Consider the following 22939-nt stretch of genomic DNA (forward strand, 5'->3'; position numbering starts at 1 on the left):
ATTTAATTATACTGTAGTTTTTCTTATGCTTCATCTGCCATCCATTTTTGGGAAGCACCCTTCTTAATAAAGAATAGTTTAAAAAATGTGTTATAATCTCTTTTCTAAGATGTTATTTAGGATTTTAAAAACGGTTCTCATTGGATGAGATTAACCTGTAATTTTCTTGTTTAGAGGTGTTCTTGTTTTGCAATAACCATCTTTGCACATTCTTTTTTGGATTTTGAAGTATGTGATATGCTTTTTATTTTTTCTTTGAGTATTGGAAAAGTTTTCCAAGTCCTTCATTTTCTTTTTATTATTGGTAAGTTTTCTCTTTCCCTTTGTTACATATCTTTTGTTTTTATCTGTGTTGGATTGCCATTTATCACAGTTATTTATCTTAATTCTAAATGTATTAGTAAAAAATGGGAAATAGTTTACCATAAAAGCTCAATGTTTTTATTTTTAATTTTTAATTTTCAATCATTCCTTATTTTTTTTAAATAAGTGAGGTTGTTATTTTGTGTTGTGTTTTCTCAGTGAATTAGCTTGATTTTTTTAACACTTATTTTTAAATTTTGTTTATTTTCTAGGGGGATTATTGTTTTCATTTACTTTTTTAGCTTTTAATTTTGTTTCATTTCTAAACTGTCAGCTATTTTTGCCTTTTTTCCTTTTCTTGGCTATTAAAGGTAATCAAATTATAATCTTTAGAGTTGCAACTTTTTTGGGGGGTAGACTACCATATATTTTGATTAAATTTATATATCTGTTTAAGGTATTTTATTATGTCCTGTAATTTTCCCTTGACCTGGTTGTAATTGAGGAGAGATGTTATATATTTCTTTACATTAAAATATACTTTTTTATCACATTTTATATAATCACATGTGCATAAATAAATAAAGCATATTATTTTCAAGTGTGTGGACATCTTTTAATTCTAAGAGTTGGGTATGTGTTTGTAATTTCTGTCTTGAATTTAATGAGGAAAATAATGATTCAGTTTAATTTTTTTACAGTTTACTGCCTTGTCTTCCAGTTATTCTTTAAAGAAATTGCAATCACATTGCATATGTTCCTTTTTAACTTTCCCTTAATATAGTGTTAGCATGTCCTTTTGTAAATAAACAACTTAAACATATTAATGGCTACATAGTATCATAAAGATATGTCTTAAGCTATTTGATTAAAACTCTTTTATTGTCTTTTTAAATTATAAGGCAGTAACTTTATTTGTATTTTTAATGAAACTATTTGTCAAAATACATGCACATGACCCAAAATTCAAAGGGAATTTATAAAGTCTTTCTTTTGACTCTCTTCCAGTCCCACTCCCTGTTAAGTAAGCAGTATTATTAATTTGTTTTGTTTCTCTTCGGAACTCTTTTCTCAAAACAAATTATATATATATATGTATATAAGCAAGTTATATAAATTATATATAAGCAATATTTGTAATATATAATTTACTTTTTTACATAAATGGTCATCTTTTTTCCCCCCACTGAGTGTACCTTGGAGATGATTTATATCAGTGTATTTTAAAATCTTATAAGACTGCAGAGTGATATGTACATGGATATGCCATGATTTACTTAATCAGCTCGGTATTTGTACACATTTGAGTTAGAATACTTTGAAATTGAAGCTTTATTGAAATTTGCTCCTGGGTGGTATTTAATTTTACTTTTTGCAGTGCTGGGGATTGAACCCACGGTCTAGGCATGCCAGGCAGGTGCCATAGATCTCTATTTCCAGGTCAGGTCCTTGTTTTTAAAGTACAGATCTTCTGTTATGTTCCCCCTACATGTTTCTTTGAGGCATGCTTTTGCCTTTCTGTCTTATAGGGCACATATACACACATGAAAGAAATGATGAGTTCACTCACCAGAGGAGTAACTCTGGGGATAAGGAATGGGAGGGGATTAGGCATGGCAGGTGGTATTTAAGGAACCCCAAGATTAATTATCCTAACAGTTAAAATTTTATTTTAACTATGAAATATAAGAACATGAGAAATAGCCAAGACATAAAATAGTGCTTAAGGGATCGTAAAATGAACATCTGGGTGACCCTCATCCAGTTCAAGAAGTAGCACCTTGCCAACATCTATGCACTTCTTGCCATTTACAGTTATTCATAGCTAACTACATTGTCCTTAGTGGTAGGCACATCCTGACTAATATGGCATTTGCTTCAATTCTCTTTATAGATTTATAACTTTATTAAGTATTCCTAAACAATGTAGTAAAATTATACTTGCTTTGGGGACTTTTCCTTTAAAGTTTTTAGATAGCTGAAATTTTGTCCCCCAGGAGCAGTCTTAAAGAGGGAAGAGTCAAGGTGTCCAGAAGGTAAACGGGTAAGGAATCCTATACATCTTGGCTTAATGAAGTTTGAGAACGTCTGTTTTACTATTAGGTGAACTTGAGATTTTTTTTTATACCAGGTGATGGAGCTGTATCTTCACTGTTGCCAGGATGAGCTAGCTCACGTCTAGTTCTTTGAAATATTGCTTTTGAAGCACCTGTTTGCTATGTCCTGGGATGATCTCGTCTGGAGGTGTCTTTAGGTGCCTTGTCTTTTTCTGTTCATGTTGGGGTGGGGCATTTCTGATTATTTATGCTCAACAGCTCCCGTGGGATCACAAAACAACATTTCTAAAGTCATACTTTCTTCTTCTCTTTCCTAATCTATAAAAACCATAGGGTTTTAATATTAAGGCACCTGGAAAGCTTGAGTAAATCAAGGCCCCACCCTCTTCTCTCTCTCTCTCTCTCTTTTCCGGGGAGGGGGGGTGCAGAGTACCTTGCATTTGCTATAAACCTAGCTACAAAGTGGCATAATGATACACATTATGTCTGCTTTTTATTTATTTTTATTGGTTGCTCAAAACATTATAATGCTCTTGACATATTTCATACATTTGATTCAAGTGGGTTATGAACTCCCATTTTTACCACGTGTACAGGTTGCAGAATCACATTGGTTACACATCCACGTTTATACATATTGCCATACTAGTGTCTGTTGTATTTTGTTGCCTTTCCTATCCCCTTCCTATCCCCTCTCCCCTCCCCTCCCATCTTCTCTCTCTACCCCATCTACTGTAATTCATTTCTCTCTCTTGTTTTTTCCCCCCTTTCCCCTCACCTCCTCTTATATGTAATTTTGTATAACAATGTGGGTCTCCTTCCATTTCCATGCAGTTCCCCTTCTCTTTTCCATTCCCTCCCATCTCTCGTCCCTGTTTAATGGTAATCATCTTCTCATGCTCTTCCTTCCTGCTCTGTTTTGAGTTGCCCTCTTTATATCAAAGAAGACATTCAGCATTTGTTTTTTAGGGATGGGCTAGCTTCACTTAGCATAATCGGCTCTAATGCCATCCATTTCCCTGCAAATGCCATGATTTTGTTATTTTTTAGTGCTGAGTAATATTTCATTGTGTATAAATGCCACATTTTTTTTTTATCCATTCATCTATTGAAGGGCATCTAGGTTGGTTCCACAGTCTAGCTATTGTGAATTGTGCTGCTATGAACGTCGATGTAGTTGTATCCCTATAATACACTCTTTTTAGGTCTTTGGGGAATAGTTCGAGAAGGGGAATAGCTGGGTCGAATGGTGGTTCCATTCTCAGCTTCCCAAGGAATCTCCATACTGCTTTCCAAATTGGCCGCACCAATTGGCAGTCCCACCAGCAATGTACAAGAGTGCCCTTTTCCCCACATCCTCGCCAGCACTTGTTGTTTGACTTCATAATGGCTGCCATTCTTATTGGAGTGAGATGGTATCTTAGTGTGGTTTTAATTTGCATTTCTCTGATTGCTAGTGATGGTAAGCATTTTTTCATGTCTTTGTTGATTAATTGTATACCCTTCTCTGAGAAGTGTCTGTTCAGGTCCTTGGCCCATTTGTTGATTGGGTTATTTGTTTTCTTATTGTTTAATTTTTTGAGTTCTTTGTATACTCTGGATATTAGGACTCTATCTGAAGTGTGAGGGGTAAAAATTTGTTCCCAGGATGTAGGCTCCCTATTTACCTCTCTTATTGTTTCTTTTGCTGAGAAAAAACTTTTTAGTTTGAGTGTGTCCCATTTGTTGATTCTTGATTTTAACTCTTGTGCCATAGGTGTCCTATTAAGGAATTTGGAGCCCGACCCCACGAGATGGAGATTAGAGCCAACTTTTTCTTCTATCAGACACAGAGTTTCTGGTTTGATACCTAGCTCCTTGATCCATTTTGAGTTAACTTTTGTGCATGGCGAGAGAAAGGGATTCAGTTTCATTTTGTTGCATATGGATTTCCAGATTTCCCAGCACCATTTGTTAAAGATGCTATCCTTTTTCCATTGCATGCTTTTGCACCTTTGTCAAATATAAGGTAGTTGTAATTTTGTGGATTGGTCTCTGTGTCCTCTATTCTGTACCATTGGTCCACCCGCCTGTTTTGGTACCAGTACCATGCTATTTTTGTTACTATTGCTATGTAGTATAGTTTAAAGTCTGGTATCGCTATACCTCCTGTTTCACTCTTCCTGCTTAGAATTGCTTTTGCTATTCTGGGTCTTTATTTTTCCAGATGAATTTCATGATTGCTTTATCTATTTCTACAACAAATGCCATTGGGATTTTGATTGGCATTGTATTAAACCTATAGAGTACTTTTGGTAATATTGCCATTTTGATGATGTTAGTTCTGCCTATCCATGAACAGGGTATATTTTTCCATCTTCTAAGCTCTTCTTCTATTTCTCTCTTTAGGGTTATGTAGTTTTCATTGTATAAGTCTTTCACCTCTTTTGTTAGGTTGATTCCCAAGTATTTTGCTTTTTTTGAGGATATTGTGAATGGGGTGTTTGTCCTCATTTCCATTTCAGAGGATTTGTTACTGATATATAGGAATGCCTTTGATTTATGCGTGTTGATTTTATATCCTGCCACTTTGCTGAATTCATTTACTAGCTCTAGAAGTTACTTTGTAGAACCTTTTGGGGTGCTAGGTATAGGATCATGTCAACCGCAAATAGTGATAATTTAAGTTCTTCTTTTCCTATCTTTATGCCTTTAATTTCTTTTGTCTGTCTAATTGCTCTGCTGTATACCCATCCGGTCCTGGGCTTTTCTTCGTTGGTAGTCTTTTGATGGCTTCTTCTATTTCCTCCACTGATATTGGTCTGTTTAAGTTGTGTGTATCCTCCTGACTCAATCTGGGCAAATCATATGACTTAAGATATTTATCGATGTCTTCACTATCTTCTATTTTATTGGAATATTATTATTTCAAAATATTATTTCAAAATAATTTCTAATTATCTTCTGTATTTCTGTAGTGTCTGTTGTGGTATTGCCTTTTTCATCCCTTATGCTAGTAATTTGAGTTCTCTCTCTTCTTTTCTTCGTTAGCATGGCTAAGGGTCTGTCGATCTTATTTATTTTTTCAAAGAATCAACTTTTAGTTTTGTCAATTTTTTCAATAGTTTCTTTTGTTTCAATTTCATTGATTTCAGCTCTGATTTTAATCATTTCTTGCCTTCTACTACATTTGCTGTCTTGCTCTTCTTTTTCTAGGGTTTTGAGATGAAGTGTGAGAGCATTTATTTGTTGTTGTTTTTTTTTTCTTTTTTTTGAGGAATGAACTCCAGGCAATTAATTTCCCTGTTAAAATTGCTTTCATTGTGTCCCATAGATTCCGATATGTTGTGTCTGTATTTTCATTTATCTCTAAGAATTTTTTGATTTCCTCCTTTATGTCTTCTGTAACCCATTGATCATTCAGTAACATTGTTCATTTTCTAGGTGATGCAGGATTTTTCCTTCCTTCTTTTATCATTGATTTCCAGTTTCATTCCATTATGATCAGATAAGATACATGGTATTATCTCCACACCTTTATAATTTCTAAGGGTTGCCCTATGGCATAATATATGGTCTATTTTTGAAAAGGATCCTTGTGCAGCTGAGAAAAAAAGTATATCTGCTTGGTGATGGTTGATATATTCTATATATGTCGGTTAAGTCTAGGTTATTAGTTGTGTTATTGAGTTCTATAGTTTCTTTATTCAACTTTTGTTTGGAAGATCTGTCCCGTGGTGAGAGAGGTGTGTTGAAGTCACCCATAATTATTGTGTTGTGGTCTATTTGACTCTTGAAGTTGAGGAGAGTTTGTTTTATGAACGTAGCATCACCATTGTTTGGTGCATACATATTGATAATTGTTATGTCTTGTTGGTGAATGGTTCCCTTTAACAGTATATAGTATCCTTCCTTATCCCTTTTGATTAACTTAGGCTTGAAATTGATTTTATTTGGTATGAGGATGGCCACCCCTGCTTGCTTTCGAGGACCGTGTGAGTGGTAAGATTTTTCCCAACCTTTCACCGTCAGCCTGTGTATGTCTTTTCCAATCAGATGTGTCTCCTGAAGGCAGCATATTGTTGGATCTGTTTTTTAAATCCAGGTTCCCAGCTTATGTCGCTTTATTGGTGAGTTAAGCCATTAACGTTTAGCGTTACTATTGATATATGGTTTGTACTTTCAGTTATGTTTGATTATTTATTTATTTATTTTTAATTTGGTTTTTTACCTCTTTGATTAGTTTTTTTTTCCCCACCCTCGCTTTACTGAGGTACTTCCCACTGTTGGTTTTGGTTGTTGTTTTTCATTTCCTCTTCGTGTAGTGTTTTGCCCAAGATGCTTTGCTGTGCTGGTTTTCTGGCTGCGAATTCTTTTAACTTTTGTTTATCATGAAAGATTTTTATTTCGTTGTCGAACCTGAAGCTTAATTTTGCTGGATACAAAATTCTTGGTTGGCACCCATTATCTTTCAGTGTTTGAAATACGTTGTTCCAGGATCTTCTTGCTTTCAGCATCTGTGATGAAGAATCAGCTGTTAATCTAATTGATTTACCCCTGGATGTAATCTGCCTCCTTTCTCTTGTAGCTTTTAATATTCTGTCTTTGTTCTGTATATTGGATATCTTCATAACAATGTGTCTTGGAGTTGGTCTACTGTGGTTTTGTATTCTCAGCATCCTGTATGCATCTAGGATTTGGATATCCGTTTCCTTTTTCATGTCTGGAAAGTTTTCTAAGATTATTTCATCCAACAGATTGCTCATTCCTTTGGTTTGGACCTCTATGCCTTCCTCTATCCTGATGACTCTTTTAAGTTTATTTTTTTATTTTATCACATATCTCTTGGATGTTTTGTTTGTGGTTTCTTACCAGCCTTTCTGAGTTGGCTAGACTCTTTTCGAGATGCTATATTTTGTCTTCATTGTCTGACTTTCTGACTTCTACTTGATCTACTCTACTAATGATACTCTAGTTTGAGTTTTTAATTTGGTTTGTAGTTTCCTTCATTTCTAGAATTATTGTTTGATTTTTTTTTAATAATCTCTATCTCCTGGTAGAGTTGATTATTTGCTTCTTGAATCTGTTTATGTAATTTGTTTTCAGTGTGTTCTTTCATTGTTTGCATTTGCTGTCTAATGACCTCTTTAAGATTCCATTCCATCTGAGTAACGTTTTCCTTGAGTTCTTTATCTGACCATTTTTCTGATGCCTCTAGGTTCTCCTGTAGATTTAGGCTGTCTTGCATTGTTTGCACTCCTTTTCTTCCTTGTTTTTTCATGATACTCATGTTATTTCCGACTCTATTTGACGCTCAGTTACTGTTTACTCCTATATATTTATTTTGGTTTTGTATATATCTCCAGGGTCTCTCCTTTGTGATGGGAGACTATGTCTAGAGTTCTTGAGTTTTATTGTACTTTAAAGCAGATTCATTCATTTCATAAAATGCGTATGGATTCTGATGGCATATAGCGATCTGCGGTTTGGTCTTGGGACTTTATATGTTTAGGTTGGGTGATGTGATGATATAGGGGTTGGTATATCTTGGCAACCTTGGAAGATTTCTCTACTGAAGGGGGATATTAACAGGAGAATAGTCTGGAGTATTTGGGGGTAGCTAGGGACTTGGGAACACTATAGATCGCCTCGGAACATTTACCTATATACATTTAGTAAATTACACATAAACGGAGTCGTAATGCTTGGGAGGAAAGGTATGAGAAGGGGAAGGAAGAAGTCACTAAAGAGAATTAGACAAAGGAGAAAATAGGTAGAATACAAGAAAAGGGGAAAAAGGAAATTGAAAAGAAAAAAAAAGGATAAATGCATTCTTAAAGTTTGATTAACTTCTCTTCCAGTAGGTGGAGCTGTGCCCACCGCCAAGCTTCTCCTCTCAATACCAGGAAACGATCCCTCTGAGGCGGCTCTTCCTCCCCCACTGGGCGGCTCTCCAATCCTGGTTGCCCAGGGCCTTTCCTGGTCTCCAGCCACCTCCCCGTTTCTCCTGCTAGCCAGGCCCCATTTACCGGTGTCATTCTCCACAGAACTAGCTATACATCAGGCCTGCTGCTCCCTGGGTGCCCTATTTTCTTGAACGACTGGGCACTCTCTCTGTTTGCCATTCATGGGGCTGCTTCCCTCCGGTAGCCACACCTTGGGGAGGTGGTGAAAGTGGCCTCGGTTGTCAGCACTGGTGGGAGTGGTAGCCGGGGTTCAGGCGCCCCTCCTGACTCCCTCGGGTCTGACAATCACGTTCACGGAGAGCTGGGGAGGGGCTCACAGAGAGCTGGGGAGGGGCCCTTGAGATTTCCCCGCTGTGTGGAGAGGCGGGGCCGTGGGTCACACACTTTCAGTCACCAGCGGTGGAGCTATCCCATCCCCTGATCTCTGGTGATGTCAGTTCTCTGCCATGGTGGACCAGTTATTAAGGAGGTAGGGTTTTGAGAGAGACTGGGGTCAGGAAGGAGCCAGGCTTGATAGCGCCAGAGTTCAGAGCATAGATGAAAGAGAAGGAGCAGGGCATAGGTTTCGGAGATGGGTAGGGGTTCTGTAGGCAGTCCGGGAGGAACGAGGGGACGGCCATACATGAGTTCGAAAGGTGAGAGATTAGAAGGCTTTTTTGGCAAGGCCCTAATGCGCAATAAAGCCAAGGGGAGCACCTTTACCCAGTCCTGGTTTAATCCATGGTGAGCTTGGTGAGGGTCTCTTTAAGGGACCAATTGGTCCTTTCAACCTTTCTGGAAGCCTGGGGGCGGTAAGGGCAATGGAAGTGCCAAGGGAGTGATAGCGTGTGAGCCAGTCCCTGAGTTATCTGTGAGGTGAATTCTGGGCCATTGTCTGATTGGATAGAAGTGGGCATCCCAAAACGAGGGATTATGTGGGTAAGCAATAGATCAACTACCATAGAGGCCCATTTATTGGAAGTGGGAAAGGCTTCAACCCATCCTGAAAAAGTATCTACCAATACAAGAAGATATTTTATGTTTTTTACTTGGGTCATATTGGTGAAATCAATCGGCCAGTCTGCAGCTGGGGTATGACCGCAGGCCTGATGAGAAGGGAAAGGTTTAGGTTTTAATGGAGTATTGGTATTGGTTCTCTGGCAGATCTGACAAGTGGAAGTGATCTGTTGTAGGAGGGTCTTATCGCGTGGGAAAGGGTGAAAAAGGAGTGAAGGAATGTAGTAAGACTCTGTGGACTAGAATGGAATAGAGAGTGAAGAAACTGGAAGAGTTGCTGGGGATCTTTGGGCCAATCCCTGGTGGTAACTAGTAGCGGAGAGGAGGTAAAGCTCTGTAGGGCGGCTGATCGAGCTACTTGATCGGCCTTGGAATTTCCCATAGTAGTAAGGGAGGAGTCAGTTTGGTGGGCCTTGCAATGGATTATTCCCAGTTGGGAAGGCAGCCTGGAGGCTCGTAGTAGGCCAGATATAAATGTGGAATTAATGACTGCCGTCCCTTTGGTGGTCAATTGCTCCCTTTCTTCCAAATGGCTGCGTGGGAGATCGGTATATAGGGAGAGGATTTTTCCCTCTGCTAGCTCGCATGCCCTTGTGGCAGCTATGAGTTCAGCTTGGTGTTAGGAAATGGTGGTAGGGCAGGGTAAAATCGTCATGGGCCGCTGCTAGGGCTCTGAGGCATGGGGGTCAGCCCTTGACAGTGGGGTCGAGCTGTTTGGATAGGTAGGACACTGGTGCAAATGTGGGACCATATTCCTAACCCAGAACACCCAGATTTTGTCCCTGTTTTTCATGTACATGGAGGGTGAAGGGTTGGGAGAGGTCAGGGAGATGCAGGGTAGGTGCCCAAAGGAGGGCCTTTTTAAAGGGCTTCCCTACCGCTGAGTAGGGGTTCATGTTGGGGGCCCTTGGCCAGATTCCAGGCCCTGAAGTATCCAGCCAAACCCAAGGAGAGTCATCTTTGGTCTTTGGTGTAGGTATAGACACAATAAGCTGTTTTCTGTCTACTATAATGGCCTTTTTCCCTTGAGAGATAGAGAACCTTAGATACATGCTATTTGGGCCTTTTGTGGAGAGGCCTGATAATCCCTTTAAGGCCAAGAAATTAAGTAGGAAAACTCTGTCATCTGTTGAGCGCCCTTTGGACGGCTAGAAGAATTTGTTTGCAAGAGGTGAAGAGAGCAGGATTGGATCAGAGCAAGAGGAAAGCCTGGAAGAGATCTCTTAGAATGGAGGGATCCAGGGACCCAAAAAGGGGCCATCTGCTTTGGTTGTCTAAGGGATAGTGGGCCAGGCCTGGGTGCTATATTTAATCCAAGAGGCATTGTAGGGGAGAGTTGACCGGTAGAGAGGACACATTACCCATGTAAGGAGGAGGGAAGAGGACACAGAGAAGGAGGAAACTGATTTATTGGCAAAAGGGGCATCCCCACTAGAGCCAAAAAATCGGGAGTGCCTAAGTGGCAGGTTCGAGCTGCAGAGATTGGTCGTCACCGAATCCTGACAGTCGAAGCTCTCATCCTGGACAGAACTGGAGCCATCGGAGACCTTGGCCAAGGCTTTTCAGGACCCCTCCTGGAGAGGCCGGATACTCCCAGGGCCGGAAAGAGGGGAGAGGAAGGGGAGGGTAAGTGTCTCTCTAACGGCCGAGTAGTCGACCAGCAGAGAGGACACATTACCCATGTAAGGAGGAAACTGATTATGTAAGCCAGCAGGGCTCTGATTAGTGGGTAAGGATCATGTGAGCCTTCAGGGCTCACCATTGGACAGCTCTTCTTGGGGGATGGGGAAGTTAGTCTTTGGAGCCAGGGCGATTCCCAACAGATCTGATAACTGAGAGGTCTGCTAATTGACTAACTAGTGGGTTGCTGAGGCATTTTTTTTTTTTTTTTTTTTTTTTTTTAGTACTGGGGATTGAACTCGGGGGCACTCAACAACTGAGCCACATCCCCAGCCCTATTTTGTATTTTATTTAGAGACAGGGTCTCACTGAGTTGCTTAGTTGCTGAGGCTGGCTTTGAACTCAGGATTCTCCTGTTTCAGCCTCCTGAGTCGCTGGGATTATAGGCGTGCGCCACCGTGCCCGGCTTGGTGGGTTGTATATATGGTTTGGATATGCTAGACAAAAGGATGATTCATATCATATCTCTTACAGAACAGAAGGGTATGTCATGAGCCTTCATCGAGCTACTTGAAATGACATGCAGTTTGAAACTAATGAATTGTTTATTTCTGGAAATCTCCATTTAATATTTTCAGACTGTGGGTAACTATGGGTTGAACAAACTGTGGAAAGTAAAACTGTAGATAGGAGGTAGTTACTGTAGTCCATTCTGTTCTAATTATGTTACAAAGAAATATTGATTGGGCCTCATTAAATTGACTGCCAGATCTGCCAGTGTCTTGGCTGGCACTGAAATCACGAGCCACCACACACCTTGTAGATTCAAACAGCAATTCTTTATTCCCGAACTCACAGCGGCCTCCACACAGGTTCAGGGGAAATCTCCATCTCCTGCACAATTCACCTACTCCACGAGGCATCTTTTTCCAAATCCCCTTTGAATCTCACAAGAACTCAACGGGAACAAACAGCAGGAACACCCTAATCCCAGCAGCAATAATCTTCAACCTCCAACTTCCCTAAAACCCCTATCGTCTTAAACTGGGAATGCCTTAAAACCAAATTATCTTAAACTGGGAACACCCTAAACCCAAGGACCAGGATACTTCCTCAAGCCTGCAGGATACTTCCTCAAACCTGCAGGATATAGCTTAAACCTGGATCACCTTGAGCAGGGTCATCTTCCTCAAACATACATGCAAGGTCACAGCAAATTTCCAAGGCAAGTCCATTTAACATGGGGTACGCTGGCAAGGAAATATTGATGCGTCATTCCTACTTGGCAATGGCCCTCAGCACAGATCCTTCAATGGGTCACTGCCTGTAGTTAAAAAGTTGCCATGATTTTCTAGCAAAAGAGCTTGGCTTTGAGTGATTCAACAGAGTAGAGGCAAACAAGTGTGATGGTGTGGTGTTGAGCACAGACTTTGGAGAAAGAGAGGCTTGGGCTCAAATCCTGGCTCAGCCACTCACTGGTCATTTGACCAAGTTAGACCAGTTGACAATCTTGGTGTCACTCAACCTTCTGTAAAATGGGAATGACACTTGTCTCAGGGTCATGAGAATGAAATGACAGAATGTAATATGTTAAGTAAGTGTTCTATACACAGCAGCTGTTATTAACTATTTTTATTTGTTTCAAGATTTTAGTGGAGTTTCTGTTGACTTTTAGCCTAGTGTTCTTTATACAGATTGCAGAACCTACTATGACAGGAGTTATGGGACATGGTTAAGTTATAGACCAGGTAAATGAGAATTGCTTAGTTAATCTCGTCACCCTTTGGGATCAATTTAGAGGACTGCTGGGATCTCTTCCCCATACTGCTTGTTGATTACAGAAGTGGGAACTGTCTACAGGTGCTAAGCTGTTCCAGTACCTTCCATGGCAGAAGAGTTGGTCTTCCTGTTCTTGTCCATGGGCAGGTTACGGCTAAAGGGTTTTTCACGAGAAGCTTCAGGGAAGGCCAGGGGACATATTCTCTTCCTTTACTCATCACTCCCCTTCTTACATAATTTCACATTTAAAATCTGTTCTCATTTCCTTGCACTCTTTTTTCCTTCCACTCTTTCTTTTCAAGAATGACTAGCTTTTACAAACAATCTGTTCATAAAATGAATTAAAGCAAATTCAAACATAAAAATATAAGCTTTTAGAATAAAATTTATATGCTATCTTATCATCCTATCAAGAGAAACCCATTAACATTTTTTCCGAGTCTTTTTTATACATTTAAAAGTAGGTGCCAGTTATACTGTATGTTCAAGTACCTTTTATATATATTTTAGTTGTAGATAGACACAATATCTTTATTTTATTTATTTATTTTTATGTGGTATTGAGGATCGAATCCAGTGCCTCACGCATGCGAGGCAAGTGCTCTATTACTGAGCCACAACCTCAGTCCCCAAGCACCTTTTTAATCTAATAAAAACTGAACTGGTTAGATGATTATGGATCAGAAAGGGATAGGAAGGGAGAAGGGACACTTTTTTTTGGCTGGAGTGCCAGAGAGAAACTGTGAACTCTTTCTATCTATCTGTGAGACTGAAGAGTGGCCCGTAATTTTAATCTCCCCTCTCAGAATCTGGAAGAATTGAAGTCAAAACCCTTGCTTGCTTTCTGCCATTTCTCTTATTTGATTTGTCCTCCTGAGGTCAAAAAAAGGACTTTTATGGGTTTTATGCAGTTGAAATTAATATCCCATTACATTGCTGGTATAGAGTTGCTGATTTTTGTGGAATGTGAAGGCTGAGTTGTTTCTAACCGTTCTGCTAACCATATATACTACTTAGTGCTTTTCCCACTGCTTCAGGTTCCTCAACTTGTCCACTCACACAGCTCTTGAGGAAAGCTTGCGTATGGTGCTGGAAATAACCTGTTGTCTACTATAGTACCAGGGTCAGATGATGTGTCCTAACATGAGGCCAATCTTTCTCTTTTCCCCACAGATTTTGAAGCCAGCTTCATAAGGCTATTGGACAAAATAACTAATGGTTCTCGAATTGAAATAAACCAAACAGGTGAGCTCCTTTTCTGTCCATTCCTGAAAGGACCTATATATATATTACCTAAACATTCCTCTGTTTCTCACTCTTTTTAAAAATATTTTTATTAGTTGTTGATGGATCTTTATTTTTTTTAATTTATTTATATGTGATGCTGAGGATCGAACCCAGTGAGTGCCTCACACATGCTAAGCAAGTGCCCTACCACTGAGCCACAACCCCAGCCCTCTCTCTTTTTAATGGTATAAATACTATATTGTGTTTAAAACTTTACTAATCACTTTGTGTCACACAAGTCTTCATTAGGTTAGAATGTTTAGAGGCTCTGTTTTGGATTTAACAAGACAAATCTGTGAGTGAAGATTGTAATAAAAACTTATCATTCTAGATCATTAAAATAGTTCAAATAGACCCAGTTTCCTGTGTTTGATAAAAATTTCCAGAGGTGTATGTGAAATCTGTCAACTTAAGGGGCATACACTTGATTTAAGGAAGGTAGAGAACTGAGAGTTTCAAATGAGCAAGCAAGCATGTTTTATACCTAACATTTACATAAATCTTTTCAAAGTCCATTTCCATATATCATCATATTATTCTTAAAGTAAACTCTGAGTAGTTATATGTGTTGAAATCTATTTTAAAATTTTGTCTTTTAAAATAAGTTTATACAAATATGTGCAAAAAAAAAAAAAAGGTAAAACCCCTTTACCACTTTCCTCTTCCAGTCCCTTCTCCTGGGGTAGCCACAGTCACCACACTTGCTTACATGAGCACTTATGTAACCCAGACCATCAACAGGGTCATGTTCTTCACAGTTCTGCAGCTAGTATTTTTTTTTTCACTTGCACAGATGTCTCAGAACTTTCCCTACTGGCACATGCAGGTCCACCTCCATATTTCTGTGGGCTCTAGTATTGTATTCCATTGTATGGATGGGTGATAATTTATTTAATGCTCTCTACTGATAAATACTTACATTGTTTCTAGCTTTTTTCTCCCCTTCTTTTTTTCTATTAGAATCTTTATCTGCTTTGTGTAACGAGTCATGGCAAATAACCTTTGACTGGCTTTGTGAATTCTATACACATATTCCACAAAGGAATTGCTGACTTTTCATATGTTGGCTTTCTTTTTAAAAAAATTTTATTAATTTTGAAACAGAGTTTTCCTGTGTTGCCCAGGCTGGACTTGAACTTCTGGGCTCAGGTGATCTTCACTTCAGCCTCCTGAATAGCTGGGACTATAGGTGTTGGCCACCATGCCCAGTTACCACCATGTTGACTCTCTAAAGAAAAACAAGCTTGGATTCATACATGGCCTTGTACCATGTGAGATATGTTGATCTGTAGCTGCATTTACCCAATACCTGGCAGAGAACAAGGTTCAGACCTGAAATGTTTAGATGCTCTTTGCCAGCTGTAATTCCCTCAGTCTTCTTGCCTTGTTTACTTTGAAATTGCTGGAGATTTTTTTCAGCAATGAAAAAATTATTAGAGATTCAGAAGGCAGATAATTTTATTCTCTAGTCATGTCCACAGTGGAGTTTGGAAAGACATTTATTTATGTGACCCTGTTCATTCCCCCCTTTAGAATAAAATCCATTATCCTTATCTCGTTAATTTCTCATTTGGTTAATTTCTGGCATAAGTAGGTTTGGAATTGAAGGATTTTGTGGTTATATACTCTTTCTCTGGCTTCTTGATCTTAACACTGTTGAGGATAAATGACCTAGAATCATACCCTTTGAGAAGTGTTGGTCACTTTGATGAGAATATAATCATGATTGTCATTATTTAGATTTTTGTGTTTTATTTTATAAACTCTCAAGAGCTATTTTCCTTTATTTATTTTTGATAAATTGTGCCAGAAGACATTGCAAAAGATTTTGAGCAGTAGAAGTACTTAGTTTACCCTACTGTCCCAAATCATCTAGGGTGTTTTACAATGTTTTTCCTCTGATATCACATTTAGTAAGAAAATTTGGGGATGATATAAATATATGTGAAAAAATGAGTAAAGAAAATGAAGAAGAGTGTTCACCAAGAGCCATAACATAATTTTAGATAGTTCCATTTATTAGTATTAATTTAAAATTCCTGCCACTCTTGGCATTGAGTGCCACAAAGTACTTGCTTTTCTAGGCATCTTTTTTTGGTTTATGAATTGTATGAGAAATCTCATTTCAAGGGGCCTAGAGGATACTGGCTGCTGGTGTGATGCTTTAAGGCTATTGTTCATGAACCTACAGTCAGCACAGTCTGAGAGTGTTCATCTAAGAGGCTAGGGTGCCTATGAAGAGCCCTCTTCTGTGCCCTGCCATGACTTTGGAAACTCAGATGGCTTAGAGAAGGGTTTAATTTATTACTATTTATTAAATTACACTCACAGTTTATTATTGTTACAGAGGCTTGTCAGTAGTGACTCAGCTTTTGGAGTGAAGTGCAGACTCTCAGGAATGGCATTTTGAACTCCCTTGGATGCCCTTGCCATTGTTTTCCCCTTGGGACTTACTGCATTCATTGTCTTGTGACACTGGTTTTGTTCCTGCTGCATCTGGCTGTTTTTTTTCCCTCTGGTTTAAGGAACAACCTTATATTATCAACCTGGCCTCCTATATGGTGGATCCTTGGAACATGACTGTAGTATCCTTCGTGGCATTGGCTATTATCTGGAGGGTCTTCTCTGCCTGGCACCATTTATGAAGCACCCATTAAAAATAGTACTGCGAGGAGTGACCAATGACCAAGTTGACCCTTCGGTGAGTATCGAGGTCAAACCATGGTGTGATTTTTCTTTTGTTTCTCATTATTACTCAATTACTAAGAAAAAAGTTTCTCATAAGCACGCTTCTATTTTTGAGTGGGTTTTTTGTTGTTGTTATTGTTGTTGTTGTTGTTATTTATCTGAGATTTAGTGGTTAATTTACTCCAGGAGGCAGATGAACCAAAACCTGTGATCATCACATTCAGGATGATTGCTAACATTCATCAAGGTGCCTTTCATTGTTATGTCTAGTAATCTTCAAAACAGATGCTTGATGTCTCATAGTGTTTGACATGAAATATGCTTCTGTTGGCTGAAGTGTATGAGTGGAGTTTTGTAAGGTCATCTGAGAGCTGAGGCTAGAGGGCAGCAGATCAACGTTTTAGGCAGAAAATAATCTCTTGGCATTGCCACAGCAGAGTCTTGACTTATCCAGTCTTCAACCATAAAATCAGGAACTTTCTTTATCTGCGAAATTTGCAGATTTAGAAAAAAGCATAAGGGCAGGGAAGGAATGTGTGATAGTTTGTGGATACCAATAAACTTCTTACTAAACTCTCTAGTTTTTCTGCATTTGTGGAGAGAACAGTTTGATATACAATTGAAACCTTCATTTTGATCAGTACAGTTCTCTTAATGCCAGTGTGCTCAGAGGGAAAAGTTGCTGCTTTTGGGTACTTAACTGTCCAGAGAAGGTGTTAAAGCTGATGACCAAGAGGCCTGACTTGTCTTCACTGTTACAGACATAGACCACAGCCTTGAATGGGCAGTTTCTAAGGCCAACTCTGAAGTGTGTGCAGCATTCCTAACTGGAAAAGACCAGTTAGTGGTGTATTGAGCTCCAAATTGGAGGCTGGTATCCACCAGAATACCTTCCAGTATCTGGGTTAATGTGTTCTTAGGCAATGGAAGACTTATTTCTCAATCCTTGGGAATTCAGCTGTGTAAACTCTTTTTCTAGCATGCTAAATGCAGTGTACAGTGCAAGATCTGAAATTCTTACCTATAAATGAATGTTATATAAACTGATAAGAATTTTAATTTAAGTGATTGCTTTTCAAGAAGCATTTTGAGAAGATTTTCAAGAAGAAAATCTGCATTTTTAAGAAGATGCTAGGAAATGGGCCCTTTTGTTAAAAGTGTGAGAGGAGGCATCTATATTTTGAGATGTAAGGAGGCAAAGTGTGTCAAATTATGGGGAAAGGTTCTAAAGTATACTTGGGACTTTAATGCTGTGTATCCCAATTTTGTACTCCTTTTCTATAATTACTATTTTTAAAAGCTGTTCTCAGTGTAGTTGATAACTTCCCCAGAAATGGTACTTAATTCTTTTATGCAGCATATTAAAAACAAATCTATTTTCATATATGACAGGACTATCTCCTTTTGCCAGCAGCATGACTAAATGATGATGGTTGATATACTTGGCTTAGCCCAGGTTAAAATAAATACTCCTAATCCTAGGTAAGGAATAACTTCTTTAGCCTGTCTCCATTTACTCATGTCATGCAAGTATGAATACCATGAGTGACTCTGCTGTCAGGGAGCTCTCATTCTCATGGGGTAGACACCTGTGCGCATGGCTAGGGAGATGAAAAGACTAAATCCCCTTGGTCCCTGATAGAGGTACAAGCAAAGTGCCGATCGTCAGTACCTTAGTCCATTTTGCATTGCTGTAACATAATACCTAGACTGGATAATTTATAAAGAACAGAGGTTTATTTCTTACATTTCTGTAGGCTGGGAAGTCCAAGAACATGGTGCTGGCTTCTGGTGAGGGCCTTTGTCTTACATCATAAAATGGTGTAGGCATCAGATGGCAACACAGAAAAATTGGGCTAAATGTATCCTTTTCTCACAAGCCCACTTCTGTGATAATATCCTTAGTCCATTTGCGAAGGTGGTGTCCTCATGACTTAATCAACTTTTTTTCTTTCTTTTTTAATTGGTCTCAGGCATTTTATTATAGCAATAGAAAACAGGAAGACAGAATTGTGTATCTTTAGGTCTTCCATGGTCCTACCTCTTAACATGTTAAATATGGCTTTTTGGAGGATAGTCCTGGATGTTGAGTGAACAGTGAATTGGAGAAGTGATAGACTAGCTTGGGCTTTATAAAGCTGGAAGTAAAAAATAAGGAGAAGGGCATGATGGCGAGAGTGACTTAATGACTTGACAACTACTTGGAGATGGACTGAGAGGAATGGCCAAAAGTGACTTCATAATTTTTTTTGTCCTGATTGACTTTAAGGATAATGTTTAGATAGTGTTTGACACAGTAAGGGGAAATTGTGGTAGGATAATGGATGATATGTTTGATTTTGTTACTGTACTCTGAGCTTTTGGCAGCATAACTACATGGGGATGTCCATATGGCAGTTAGAAACTACTGTCTGGAAATTCAAAGCAGATCCTCAGGATCTTACCTACTGAGATAAGTCTGGTCAGTGAGATTGACCAGCTATGGTTGAACACTAGTAGCATTTTAGCTGAATTGGTCCTATAGCTGTCTTTGCTTTGGCCTATATAATGTGATGATGGCAGTGGTGTGTGTGTGTGTTGGCGGAGGGGAGTAAGAGAGAGAGAGAGAGAATGAATTTGTTGTTCATGTCAAAATCCCAGCTTTTGCATGAGTAGGGCAATGCAAGAGCAGTGGAAGGCTGTTCCTGCATGATGGCCATCAGTTGGAGCTATGTGGCAGCTGCCCTCTGGTAAGACATGAGCTTTCCAGCTGGACACAATGCCGCAGTCTGGCTGGGCACAATTCAGGAGCCACTTGTCAAAAGAAACAAACTTTATTTTTAAAACTACAAACGCCAAACAAAACAGCTCCTCAGGAAAAACCCTCAGAGCCCAACTGCCACCACTGGCTTCCACAAGCCTCTCACCACACAAACCACTCCACCTCCCACAATCCTCCTGCTCTTGAGGCCGATTGGCTGGGTCGCGTGGGCGGAGCCAAAGAAGTCCCCCAATGAGCAGTTCCGTAATCTGAAGGGCAGGGAAACAGCCCAATGAACATCACCGCAGAGGAGCCAATCAGCTAGATGTTGCTGGGGCCGCTGTGAGCCAATCATCAGCTGGCAGTCTGAAGGGCAGGGAAACAGCCCAATGAACATCACCGCAGAGGAGCCAATCAGCTAGATGTTGTTGGGGCCACTGTAAGCAACAGCCGGCAGCTGGAAGTTTGCTGGGGCCCCTTTGGCTGTGGCTCTCAACAACACAATTCTCAGTTGACCACCTTATTCATTTCAATTTCCTTTCTAGACTTTGTGAGTCGTAGAGTTTTTTTTTTTTTTTTTTTGTTTGTTTGTTTGTTTATTGTTTTTTGCCCTGTGGAGCAAGGAACTGAGAATAGAAGAGTGAGGGGAAGTGAGTGTTTAAGATATGAGAGAGAAAAAAGTAGCTGGAAATAGAAAAGAAATTTGGAGAAACCAAGCACCAGTCAAATTGTAAGTAGCTGGGAATGATCCAGAGTTACTGTTTGCAGGAGTCAGGTTAAGATTGAGCAGTGAGGTTTGGTAGTGAGAAGTGTTGTTGACCTCTGAGAAAGGTACCCTGATTTACCATTTTTTAAGTCAGACCCTTGCCTTTTCTCTCTGACCATAGAGGGACAGCTCAGTTTCCCTGAAGCAGAGCTCGCAGGCCTTATTCTGCTTTAGCTAGAACATGCAGAGCTGGAGAAGATAATAGAGTGTTCAGGCTAGCTTCTTATTTCATACAGAAGAAACTAAGGCTTCAGAGATTTAGGGAAGTATCCCAGATTTCACAGCTAGTTAGAGGCAGATTGAGGCTTAAGCCCTCTTTAGCTTTCCAACCCTTGTCTCACAATACCAAGTGTGTCTGGTGGAGAGTGATTAGGAGACAGGACAGTACTTGAAATTACACTTGTGCTTCTGGCTGACTTTGGAAATAAGTTTATTTGACTTTGTCCTTTGTGACTTAGGGTATAAGTAGAATGAGGCAGAAAGGATGCTCTACTTTCTTATCTTTTTTCCCCAGGAGAGGTGGTGGCTGCCTAGTTTCAGAGTAACCTGTATCCTAGCACTTACCAAGTCTTTAAGATTTGGCTTCGTCCTTTCCCCAGCCACCCTTAATTCTATCCTAGACAGACTCTTCTGGGTTCTGGCAATCCCATATGAGTATATAGTCATGTGCTACATAATAGTGTTTCCATCAATGACAGACTATGTGTATACCAGTGGTCCCATAAGATGTCACCTATTGACATCGTAGCTGTTGAAATGTTGCATCTAGCTGAGTGTGGTGGTGCATACCTGTAAGCCTAGAGGCTCAGATAGAGGCAGAAAGATCACAAGTTCAAAGCCAGCCTCAGCAACTTAGCGAGGCTCTAAGCAGCTTAGGGAGACCCTATCTCTAAATGGAATGCAAAAAAGAACTGTGGATATGGCTTAGTGGTTAAGTGCCCCTGGGATCAATCCCTGATAAAAAAACAAAAACAAATACCCCACAACTGTCCTATGTCATAGTGCAAAGCTTCTGTCACATGTGATGCTAGTGTAAACAAGCCTACTGTGCTGCCAGTTATATGAAAACATAGTATATACAGTTATGTACAGGACATAATACTTTTTTCTGGGGATTGGGGATTGAACCCAAGGGACAGGTTATCACTGAATTAGATTCCTAACCCTTTTAATTTTTTATTTTGAGACACTGTTCTACTGAGTTCCTGAGGTCTCACTAAATTGCCTAGACTGCCTAGATCCTCCTTCCTCAGCCTGGGATTACAGATGTAAACCACTGTGCTCATCCAGTTCATAGTGCTTGATAAAAATAAATGTTATTGGTATATGTATTTACTCTATTATAGTTTTCTTGTTAATTTAGAGTTTATTCTTTCTACTTATGAAAAAGCTAATTGTAAAACAACCCCTCGAAGGCCCCTTCAGAAGGGAATTCCAGAAGAAGGCATTGTTCTCAGAGGAGATGACAACCCCATGCATGTTATTGCTCCTGAAAACCTTCCTGTGGGACAAGATTTGGAGGTAGAAGATAGCGATATTGATGATCTTGATCCTGCATAGATCTAAGCTATGTGTTTGTGCCCTAGGGTTTTTTTTTTTTTTCCTTGTACCAGGGATTGAACCCAGGGGTGCTTAACTACTGAGCCACATCCCCAGCCCTTTTTAATATTTCATTTTGAGACAACATCTTGCTAAGCTACTCAGGGACTCATCAAGTTGCTCAGGCTGTCTTTGAACTTGTGATCCTCCTGCCTCAGCCTGCTGAGCTGCTGGGATTACAGGTGTGCGCCACTGTACCCAGACTGTGTTTTAGTTTTGAACAAAAAAGTTTAAACAAAAAATAAAAATGACAAATTTAAAAATCAACCATACCATATAGCCTAGGAGTGTACTTGTCTGCACCATCTAGGTTTATATATGCACACTTAGTTGGAGGGGTGGTGTGCATCTGTAATCCCAGCCGCTTGGAGGCTGAAATGGGAGGATTGAGCAACTGGGCAACTTAGCAACACCCCCATCTCAAAAAAAAAAAAAAAAAAAAAAAAAAGTAGGTAAGAACACTCTGTGATGTTTGCACAGGGACAAAATCACCTAATGACGTGTTTCTCAGAAAATATCCCTATTGTTAAGTGATGCATGACTGAATTACGTTTTTGGGTATGTTTAGCTTTAATATTTAATTAAAATAAGCTAATCTTTAATAGGTTTTCCTTGTCACTGCCCCTGCCACACCTGATCCATTCTGAACACGTTCCCAGGCTTTACAGGTTATTTCTACTTCTGGTTAATTTTCTAATACCCAGATATTTAGTTAGAGCGTATCTTCTGCTATAAAGCCTCCTTGGAGATCATTCTGTCAAATCAGCGTGTGAAAATTGTTAGCAGCTTGGAGACGAACCAGCATAAGGTTCTTATCTAGAGACAAGAAATTGAGATGGTTGTGATTTTTCTCATTTGTGGCTGTGCAGCTAATTAGAGGCAGAGCCAAGACCAGGATGAGGGCTTTCTCCTATATCCTCTGTTTGTGCTACCTTCCCTCGCTGTCCCCTGATAGGGTCAGTCTTCTCAGGATCAAGGAGGAATACCTGTTTCCATTAGAGGTTCCCCCTACCCCCTGTGGTGCTGGGGATTGGACCCAGGGCGTCCTGCATGTGAGGCAAGCACTCTATCAACTGAGCTATATCCCCAGCCCCTGCTTCCATTAGGAACTAGTAGGGAATGATTCTCTTTCCCATCATGTTAGTAGTCTTTTTTGTTG

General features: G+C 39.6%; 1 protein-coding gene across 4 annotated transcripts in view; it reads left to right on the forward strand.

Annotated features, from left to right (window-relative positions):
* Rcl1 (RNA terminal phosphate cyclase like 1) overlaps positions 1 to 22939 on the forward strand; it is a 68391-nt gene that overhangs the window by 14490 nt on the left and 30962 nt on the right. For 3 of the 4 annotated variants that reach the window (XR_013343505.1, XM_026414263.2, XM_026414264.1), the window contains exons 2-3: positions 13874 to 13945; positions 16513 to 16688. The exons of the other annotated variant lie outside the window; for it this stretch is intronic. Coding sequence is in view for 2 of the 3 variants with exons in the window: in XM_026414263.2 (XP_026270048.1) it covers positions 13874 to 13945; positions 16513 to 16688 (248 nt within the window). In the remaining variant the exon portion in view is untranslated. The remainder of the gene's footprint in view (positions 1 to 13873; positions 13946 to 16512; positions 16689 to 22939) is intronic. 4 annotated transcript variants of the gene reach the window in all.

The sequence above is a fragment of the Urocitellus parryii genome, chromosome 4 (assembly GCF_045843805.1).
Source record: "Urocitellus parryii isolate mUroPar1 chromosome 4, mUroPar1.hap1, whole genome shotgun sequence".
Classification (NCBI taxonomy): Eukaryota; Metazoa; Chordata; class Mammalia; order Rodentia; family Sciuridae; genus Urocitellus; species Urocitellus parryii.